At 37.2% G+C, this 11,153-nt stretch overlaps 1 protein-coding gene across 1 annotated transcript; it reads left to right on the plus strand.

The window, feature by feature from the left end:
• Window positions 1-4,066: 4,066 nt before the first annotated feature.
• Window positions 4,067-5,840, plus strand: LOC132614826 (uncharacterized). Its single transcript, XM_060329376.1, has 2 exons — window positions 4,067-5,490; window positions 5,540-5,840. The coding sequence occupies exons 1-2, from the start codon at window positions 4,067-4,069 to the stop codon at window positions 5,838-5,840; spliced, it is 1,725 nt and encodes a 574-aa protein (XP_060185359.1).
• Window positions 5,841-11,153: the final 5,313 nt, after the last annotated feature.

Below are 11,153 nucleotides of genomic sequence, written 5' to 3' on the forward strand. Positions count from 1 at the left end.
CCATGTTCAGCCCAATCCGCAGTCAAAATAAAAGTTCTGCTGGGCCGAGGCCCAATAGACAGTAGCAGTGGCAGTCCAAACTGGGCCCAAGCCCAATCTTGTGCGCAGTTCCAGCAGTTGTGCCTTAAAATGGGCCAGATCCATTTCATCTTTTTTCCTTCTCCCTCTTCCTTATTTTATTGTTGTGTATTTTTATTTTGCCTCGTACGACTAATCTTATCTTATTTTATTAACTTAGATGAATCCTAATGAATTAGTAGATTTAGTTTTAGTAATGGGTAGTTAGTTTAAGAGAGACAAACAATCAATTCCATAAATTCCATGTTTCTTCTTTTTATATCAAAGTTATTTATAGTATCCGTAATATTTACTTATAGAATAATGGATAGTATAAAATTCATATTTTTCGAATTAAAGGAGTCACATTCTTATTGTCTTAATTTCAAAACATCATTAATATGCAAACGTAAATTCGAACATATTTTAAATAACTTTTTCCAGTTTTGAGTCAATCATGCATATTTTTAATTAAGCATAGTTAATAAATGATAATGAAAAGGAGAAAGAAAACTCGCATCTTGTCTATATTCTTAAATTGCAAAATCAATTAATATTTCGCCACTTGAGTTGTTTCAAATATTTAATTAGACATTGCACGAACTCGCGTTTCCCTCTACTTATATATTTCATGCAAATTTTATTTTAAACAGCATTATTATTTAAAGTCTTTGCAACATTTATAAGTTTATTTTAAATGGCATTGTGAAGTTCCTTTTATGCGAATTATTATATTTTCTGCAAATCTCATTCTAAATAGCATTTTTTATTTAAAGCCTTAGCAACTTTTTACAAAAGCTTTTAATGGCATTTAAAAGCTTCTTTTATGTAAATTATTATATTTTCTCTTAGTCTTATTTTAAGCAGCATTTTTATATTTTCCTTAAAATCTTAATAACCTCTCTTAGTCTTTTCCTCAAAATTCAAAACACTTTATTTAGCATTAATTAATTAACCTAAGTTTGGCCGGATAACCGTAGTTAACGGATTCTAAAGGATGCCTAACCCCTTCCCTTTAGGATAATATAGAACCCTTACCTAGAATCACACTGATTAAGCAGGCTATTAACGGAGGTTTAGTTAGCTTTACCTTAGTTAATAATTAGGTGTCCTAATTCACCGTAAAATCAATTAGGTGGCGACTCCTTAAAATAAAGCATATAGGAATCTCCAATATGTTGTACTCCGCTTCGACCCGGTTAAAATGGGGTATAACAGCTTGGCGACTCCGCTGGGGAATCCTAGGTTCTAACCATAACACACTTAGGTTAATAATTAAATTGTTGGATGTTTGATTGTTTTCTTTATGCTGGCTTTTATTTGTTGCCTTGTTTGTTTCTTTTGTGTTCTCTTAAGTATTTGCTTTATTATGAGAAATTTTCTATGTAATAATATGTTACTGCTTTCCTTAAATTGGCATCCCGTTCATATTTCCTCCACTTTTGGAAATCTCACACTATCACACGTACACGCGAGGTGTGCTTAGCGCACCCGCAAATTTCTTCGTAGAATCCAAATCTTAGGAGAGTTGGCGCGTGCGCGGGGGTGTCCGAATAACGGTGACCGCGTAGCCTTCTCACTCGAGTAGTCCACTCGGGAACCTTGTGTCATAGGAAAACAACTCTTAGTCAGCTTAAGATAGAGCTAAGCCAAAACCCTTTTAAGGACATGCACGAGCCTAGGAGGCTTAATACCCAAGGTGTATTAAGTCCATTAGTTAACCTCTTCCAAATGTTCGAGTGGGTCTATGACCCCAAGCGACAGCTATCACGTTATGTGCATTGATTTGAAGGATAAACATGTGCGTTATGTGGACCATGTGCTATTTAGGTAGAACTAACCGTTTGTGAACGCAGGTAGCCATAAATCGGTACAATGCGAACAGCATGCAAGAATTAGATACAGTTTTAGCTGAGCAAAGAAAGATCTGTGTTAAAGAAGGCATCAAAACGGGAGGAGTTTTGGCTATGTCATACATTATCCAAAATCGACGAAAGATCGGTGAATATATCCAAGCAACCAAGAGGCTCAAGGATGACGAACGACTTTTCTCATTGTTAGTTAGCTTATGAAAGTCAAGTTGTAATAATTTTCTTTGTACCAAGATTTTTAAACTTTGTATGGGTCTTTAATTAATAGCACATTGGGATGATATATAATCGTATATTCTATCCTTCAAATTCGCGTTAGGCCTACCTCTGGCATAAAGAGATCCCTGCATATTAGGACGTCTTGTCAATGTTTGTGTTATAAGGCGTTTGCTTGCTTGCTAAGTGGTTTACTTAAATTTATTTGCAATATGCTTGCTTTTGAATTTATTTGCGATTATCACCTGATGCCAAGCTCATTAATTAATTTTATTTGAAGGCTCTTATTTGAATTTATTTGTGAAAAAGTTATTACTTGATATTTGCTAACATCATCTTTGTTTCAGAAGAAAAGTAAAATTCATATTTGCTTTGCCGCACAATTGCATATTGTTCATTAATTATTTTTGCATCATCCTCACTTCAAAAACAAAAACAAAAAAAAAACTATTTATTCCGCGGTTAGCGCACTTTAGCCACTCTAGAGCACCTTTAAGATCACTCGCATTCTTAGCATGACTCTCGACAAATTTCTAATCGTCGGAGCAAATTTCCTAATTTTCGCATACATGAACTAGCTTTGAAAATCCTAAAGTTAGCTCTTATCATTCCAACTTTATTTTAATGGGCATTCTCTTATCGTTATTCGCTTAGTTACTCAAATCTATTAGTGTCGGACAATTTGTCTCGCATCAAACTGCAAATTCTAGAGCTTTTCGTGTCCTTCTTTTACGGGTATGATCTTCGGTCTCAAACGACGGAACATTTGACCCGTTAGCTCCATGCCTCGTAGAATCCATTTTGCACTCGGTTTACGTCATGGAACTTTTACTTTCAAATTCTATCATTTTCAGCATTTATCGTTTCTTAAATTGGTAGATGTCCAAATTTATTGGTACAATCTATCAAATGGCACTTCTCGATATTTGTTCAATTTTTTGCCATCAAGTTGTTCAAGAATGACTGTTCAAGTACCTTGCTTCTGCGGAGTCTTCGCTCAGTCAAACGCGTCATTCTGGGTCGCTAAAATTTATCTTCGCGCACCTATTAATTTCAATTTCTAGCATGCGAGTCGAAGGACAATCTCACAGGCCTCTTGTCCTTGACATTTTGCAACCCGCCAGTGCTTCGTAACTCTCGGGTACATTAAATTCAACTGTCTTGCACCCGATCAATCATGATCTTCTCTAAACTAATCTCTTGCATCATTAAAAAAAAAAAAAACTTTTACGCACCAGGCGAACTACGCTTGACCTGATTCCTCGGTGGATACGTAGGCAGCCCACATAGGGACTCGGTCATATTGGGGTAGAATTTTTTTTTTTTTTCCCTATTTGCATGTTACCCGAACTACGTTTGACCTGATTTCCTGCCGGATACAGGATACGTAGGCAGCCTATATAAGGCCCGGTCTTATTTATTACAAATTTTAATATTCCCCAAACGAAGGAGCATGAAACTGGGACAATTTTGGAATGCAACCCAAAACATTTTTCAAAACGTCCTAAACTGGGGCAATTTTTTTAAAAAAATATGCTGGAATTGGTAAGAATTAACTCGGAACCAATCTTTGGCGTTCGATATGAGTCAACCTTTTTTTTAAAATGGCATGTTCTACTCCAATGTAGTTTTCTTTCTTCCGATTCATTCTCAACCGTCAGAGCTAAATAGCTGATGATTCATTGTCGTCCATTCGTTTCCTTTATATGACTCAAGTCGTCTCTAATCTAGAGCCTGTTTAATTAGATCACTTAAAAAAAAAAAGATATCTATATCTATATATATATATATATTGTTTATGAAGCTTTTACTTCATGCACTAACATTTTATTTTGTTTATGAAGTTTTACTTTTCTCTTTAAAAGGTTGTCTGGCATTGAACATTGTTTTGGCTGCGAATCTGCATTAAGGACGAGACTATAATGGCAGAGAGATTTGAAGCTTTCAACATCGGTATGGGTTTGGTGCAAGAGCAAAACGATAGCAAGGGAAAGGTGGTTCGAAAAAATATTGTAGCCAATCTGGGAAATACCTTAAGCCTTCTTCCTAACACAACCCCAACTTCCAGCAACGTTTCCTTAGCCATTTCGCCTCACTTAGATCCTACCTATACCATTACACAAATACCTTCAACCTACACTCCCGATCAAGTAGCGATAATTCCTAATCCTCAATTTGCCATAACCACCGCTCAATTCGAGAAAAGTAAGAAAAAAGAACTGGCAATATCCCCATACAGGAGGCCTGGAAAGGAAATCAAGTCGCTTTACCATGAAGATTTGGGAAAAGAACTCCACAATTTGAGGAAAGTCATTAATGAAGAGTTATGTTCAAGGAATTTCCAGATTTTGAAGTATGAAGATTTGTGTGTGCATCCAAACGTTGAGCTTCCGTCAGGGTGCAAAATACCTAAGTTTAACACTTTCAATGGGAAGGGAGATCCCGTCGCTCATTTAAAGGATTATTGCAGCAGATTAATTGGTATTGGACATATTGAAGCCATACGAATGAGATTGTTCATTCAAAGTTTATCAGGATCAGCACTCTATTGGTACACTAAACAAGATTTTAGCAAATGGCTTACGTGGGAAGATATGGCCCGCGGATTTATAAAGCAATTCGAGTTTAACAATGGAGGCGATCCGCACATAGCCGATTTGCTTAGAATAAAGAAAACGCCACATGAATCTTTCCAAGAATATGCCATACGATGGAGGCTAGAAGCTTCAAAAATACATCCTCCATTATCCGAGAGGGAATTGATCTCAACCTTCATCCAAATTCAGGAAGACTTATATTATGATAAGTTGCTCGGAGCTTGTGCACACAACTTCTCTGATTTGATTAGGATTGGTAGAGAACTAGAAAATGCCATTCAAGAAGGAAGAATTATAGATAGCTCAGCAACACAAGACGTTCACCAAACCTTCCAAGCGAAGATACTGGGAAATCTGCAAAGTGAAATGAAGGAAAACCAATTTGCTTCCACGACTATGCATCAAGCGCAATGCCATAAAAGTCACCAAATTTTTCAATCTTACGCCACCATGCAATGTCCTCGTCAGCAAAACTCCCAGCAAGGCCACCAACAACGGTTTCACCAAGCACAATCAAGCTCTCAACATCAAAAGAAGAGGAAATCTTTTTGCTTCACTCCTCTAAATGAACCACTGGCAAATATATTTGAGAGGTTGAGTGCTAAGGGTATTCTACAACCAAAGGAGGGATTTATACCTAAGCATCCACCGTCAAACTTTGATTTATCTAAGAGTTGTGCTTATCACTCAAACATTCAAGGACATGACATTGAAGAATGTCCAGCACTAAGATTTAAGATTCAAAGCATGTTTTTGCTTCACTCCTCTAAATGAACCACTGGCAAATATATTTGAGAGGTTGAGTGCTAAGGGTATTCTACAACCAAAGGAGGGATTTATACCTAAGCATCCACCGTCAAACTTTGATTTATCTAAGAGTTGTGCTTATCACTCAAACATTCAAGGACATGACATTGAAGAATGTCCAGCACTAAGATTTAAGATTCAAAGCATGATTGAAAGTGGCAAAATAAAGCTACAGCTAGAGCCTTCAACCAGTGATATTGCAAACACAAACACAACTGTTGTTAAGGGCGATTCATCGAAACTGGCACCAAGGCATTTGAAAAGAAAGCGTGCAACAAGTCAAGCCGACTGATAGGGACATCATCTCGACACTCGAGAATATCATCCTCCACATGCCCATCTTTAGGAATAGCCGCTATCTTGTAATATTTTCTAGACTTTTTAAATGAACTACGGTCGACCTGATTCCTGTTAGTAGCAGGATACGTAGGCGCCCATGTTGGGTCCGGTCTCAATAAATAAAAAATTTCAATTTCCCCCCCAAGTCGAACTGGAGAAATTTTGCAGACGGCTTATCCCAAGCCATATTCACATAATCAGATTTCTGCAATGGCATAGCAACGAGAAGCACAGATTCAAAGCCAAAGCTTCAATGTTCAACGCAAGGCAACCACTTTCTTTTATACTAACAAATTTCCTTTGAGTAACGCAGAACCGATTTTTAGCTACTCCTCAACGATAATGCACGGCATACGAATCTTAGCATCAAGAGAACCTTACGAAAATCATGAAGCAAAGGGTGATTCAAGGATGATTCAAAATCAACACAAATTTCGAAACTCATAATTTTCTTTGAGCGCAGGAATTTTATTCATGGAAACATTTTAGCAAGGTGAAATATCACCAAGGCTTCCAGTTGCGGAAGCTGAAGTATGCTTACAGCTTTGCGGGGACTGCGCAGCGAGCGGTTTGGAATCCTCCTATAACACGCACAAATATTATTGCTTTAAATGCCCCGCACTGCATGCACTACTATTTTAAATACCACGCACTGTTGCTTTAAATTCCCCGCACTGCATGCACTATTATTTTTAATACCGCACTGCATGTACTATTATTTTTTAATACCACGCACTGCATATGCACTATTGCTTTAAACTCCCCGCACTGCAGGCACTACTATTATAAATACCACGCACTGCATATGCACTATTGCTTTAAATTTCCCGCACTGCATACGCACTACTGCTTTTAAATGTCCCGCACTGCAAAAGCACCGCACCTGCATTGCATTGCATTATTACTTTCAAATGTCCCGCAAAGGCACAACATCATTGTTCGCAAACGCACAGCATTCGGGTTCTTCCACCCTAAAATAGGATGCTTGGGTTCTTCCACCCTAAAATAGGATATTGGGTTCTTCCACCCTAAAATAGGATATCGGGTTCTTCCACCCTAAAATAGGATGTCGGGTTCTTCCACCCTAAAATAGGATACTTGGGTTCTTCCACCCTAAAATAGGATATTGGGTTCTTCCACCCTAAAATAGGATACTTGGGTTCTTCCACCCTAAAATAGGATGCTTGGGTTCTTCCACCCTAAAATAGGATGCTCGGGTTCTTCCACCCTAAAATAGGATATCGGGTTCTTCCATCCTAAAATAGGATATCGGGTTCTTCCACCCTAAAATAGGATATCGGGTTCTTCCACCCTAAAATAGGATATTGGGTTCTTCCACCCTAAAATAGGATATCGGGTTCTTCCACCCTAAAATAGGATATTGGGTTCTTCCACCCTAAAATATGATGCTTGGGTTCTTCCACCCTAAAATAGGATGCTCGGGTTCTTCCACCCTAAAATAGGATATCGGGTTCTTCCACCCTAAAATAGGATATCGGGTTCTTCCACCCTAAAACAGGATACCCGGGTTCTTCCGCCCTAAAATAGGACATTTCGGGCTCAACCACCTTTCATATGATGCAGGGGTTGCGCACCGCCCTTTGCATCGTTTCCATATATTGCCTGGGCCATGCACCGCCCCTTTTAAAATTTTTGCATAAGGCTGCGCACCGCCCTTTGCATCATTTCCATATTCATATACTGCTTGGGCCATGCACCACCCTATTTAAATCCTCTGCATAAGGTTGTGCACCGCCTTCCATGTTCGCATGGGCTGCGCACCGCCCTTTGTAGTTTTTGCATAAGGCTGCGCACCGCCCTTTAAAATTTCTGCATAAGACATCGCGTCGCACCTGCCTTGTTTTATTATTATTTTCAAATGCTCCTGCGTGCGCTCGCAGCCGCATTGCACCGCACTTGCATCGCTTTACTTCAATGTTTATTTTTACTGACTATTTTATCTAGTTTAAAGTTTCGCAGGAGCTTTAGCGCAACGTGGAACTATTTCTTCGGCAGCGAACTGGGGCAATACGTCGGGAAGGATAAGCAAACTTCCGACAAGGGTCAATGATCTACCTCGAACACTCAGCTTCAATTCCAAATTTTCTGTTCGCATTCCAGCACACTCAATTTTCGGAGTTCTATCACAATACTCAGTGTCATCATAACTCGACACTGGGACAATATTTTTTGCGAAGATTCGCATCAAATCGTGAGTTGCCAGTCATAGGTGTCGTAGTCTTCCCAGAACTACACACGGCCTGATTCTCGTGCAGCCCGAGATATGTAGGCGATTCAGAGACCGGAGTTCGGCCGTAATTTTCTTTACCCTTAGTCCTTCATAATCCTCTAGCCGGGACAAAATAGGCTACTAAGTCAACGTCTTTGCCCGAAAACTCCTTCATCATTATCAGGCAAAGAGGGACAAGTTGTTGACACCCAATTTTGTCCCGCCTCTCCTCCGAAATACATATTTGCGCTTCTAATATTAAAAAATAAATAAAATAAATAAATAAATAAACAAATAAAAAAATATATATAATAATAAAAAAATAATAAAAAAATAAATAAATAAATAATAATATATATTATGTTTACTATAGTTATTAGCCTCTTATCAATAACGACGTTTTATTATTCTGTTACAACTATTATTATTATCATTATTATTAATATTAATAACTATTATTATTCTTAAATTATCATTATTACTAATTGTCATTATTATTATTATTGTTAATTACTAATCACTATTATCAGCGTTATTTTGTTATCAATTATTAATCATCATTATCATCGTTATTTTATTATTAATTATTGTCATTGTTTTATCAATAATTGTTATTTATTTATTATTATCATCATCATTATTATTATTATTATTATCATTATTATCTTATTATTACCACTATTATTGTTATTATTATTAATTTATTAACGTTTTGTCACTATCAATAATTGTTATTTATTATTGTTATCTTGTTATTAATTATTATCATCTTTATTATTATTATTATTAATTATTATCATTTTAATTATCAATGTTTGTTATCTACTATTATTATTATATCTATTATTATTTTTATCGCCATTATCATTATTACCATTATCATTATTGTTATCATTATTAGCAGTACTATTACCGCTAGTCATTCGCTACGGCTATTTAATATTATTGAAACTGGCATTTCTCGGCATTTTATCAACTTCCGCATACACATCGCATTTATTTCGCACATTTTAAAATGATAGCGTTTATTTATTGTTAAAATACTATTGCACGGTCATTGCAACATCATATATATTTTTATTATCCGGATCTCTTATAATTACACGTTTTTCGCATTAGATAATATTCTGACACCCTTAGTACACCGTTAATCAAAATAGGTCTTTTATTCAAATTTAGAAGCCAAACTATTTCTTGCACTCGGTCCGTATTTTGACTTACCGGACCCCAAATCAAAGTCCGATTAACTCCTAATATTTTTTGGACTAGCCCATATTTATTATCTCAATTTTTAGACAAATCTATGTTTTAATTCACTAGTCTATTCTTTTAATACCCAGTCTAAAAATCGACCCGGTCCACAAATGGACCGGGTCCGGCCCATTTTCCATTCAAAAATAAGGGGAAACACTTAAGGGTTTCCCCTTCAGATTTTTTCCACCAGCGCCGCTCCCCCTCCCCTTCTCTTCTCCTCTTCCTCTCTATACCCTAATCCCCTCATTTCCTCCTCCGCCGCATACCCCCCCACTTCCACTATGCTCCACCATACCTTTGTCTCCCCACGCGTCTGACACCCCACCTTCTCCTGTTCCCCACGCTCACCGCTCATCGCCTCACCTCTGACGCCTCCATACCCTGCTCTGACACCACCCATTCCCCTCTGCTCCCTTCTTTTTTCTTCAACCCAAAAACAAAAAAAACATATAAATGATCGCGCGGTGAATCGTTTCGGGGGGTTTTTTTTTGCATTTTTATTCAGTTTCTTATTTGTTTACGTTCTGTATTATATGCTTATGTGCTGGTTCCATTTAATGCTAAATGTGCTCCTGTGCTATGTTAGTTCAAGCAATAGAATATGTGTTTATCTTGGTTTAGTTTCACTTAACTTTAGCCTAGTTTGTTCAATATGCCTTCACATGTTGATTTAGGTTGGCTTGGTCTATATTAAAGAATGTTCTTATATTTTCAGGTTTTTTCTGCTTATGCATAACTGAAATCTCTGTGGATTAAGTGCCTAAGGTTAAACTAATGATATGCCTATATGCCTTTAAAATCTGTGTACTGAGAATTATCATGTCCTTGCCTATTCTCTAAATTGATTTTGTGTGACCTACTGCTGTGTTGTTTAGTGAAACTACATTTGGTTTAAATGGATAAAATTTACTAAGCATGATTGATATGTGTCTAAAGACAGTTTGATTGCTTGTGATGGTTGTTCATATAAAATGTTAGACTTAACTTCCTAATCTAAAATGCATATTGAACTCGTTCTTAAGTATCTTTGTTCGCAACAAGGCTGATATACCAAACCACCGCCTTGATCTTGAACCAATTTCTATTAGTGATTGATTGTAGGTAAAGGATCACACCTGTTCATGCCCAAGCTTAACCATTTATGACTCATATTTTGAGGCATTGGATGGTCTCCTCTGTACTGTGTTTTGCTTGAACCTGTACGAATGGTGGGGTTACTGCATTTGGTTAGCATGTTAGAATGGGAATGCCCAAATATGCATGCTCACCTGATCAAACACCATGTCTGATGTCTGCATATTATCCTCATGTTCGTAATGCTGTGCCTACTGGTTGTAACACCACATGCTACTGCCCTCTCTATGTGTCTGTTAAGTTTGAGACTGGGATAAATATTGAGTCATATATGCGGTATAAAATTCAGTGTATGAAGCCTAAGCATTGAGTATTTAGCTCACCTAGGCCCTGTTTTTTGTCTTGTCGAGCTTTAAATTAGGTACTGAATTGCCTAGAACCCCCTTTGAGTATTAACATGTAAACAGAGATCTGGTATATCATGCATGCAGTTTGGTTTTTGCCTTTGTATGCTGCCCTTCCCTTTACTGCAGTTTGATCGAATCCAAGTGGAAATATAAGTGATAGAGGCTTCTAAATGCTTTTTCTTAGTCTGTTTGAATTGTGGGATTGGTTTAAATCTACACTTGCCGATATATCTGATATGTTCAGCTATTAGTGTTTGTCCTCTTCGGATTTTTCTTCCTAGCTTTATTTTATCTAGAATTA

The sequence above is a fragment of the Lycium barbarum genome, chromosome 1 (assembly GCF_019175385.1).
Source record: "Lycium barbarum isolate Lr01 chromosome 1, ASM1917538v2, whole genome shotgun sequence".
NCBI classification, from domain to species: Eukaryota; Viridiplantae; Streptophyta; class Magnoliopsida; order Solanales; family Solanaceae; genus Lycium; species Lycium barbarum.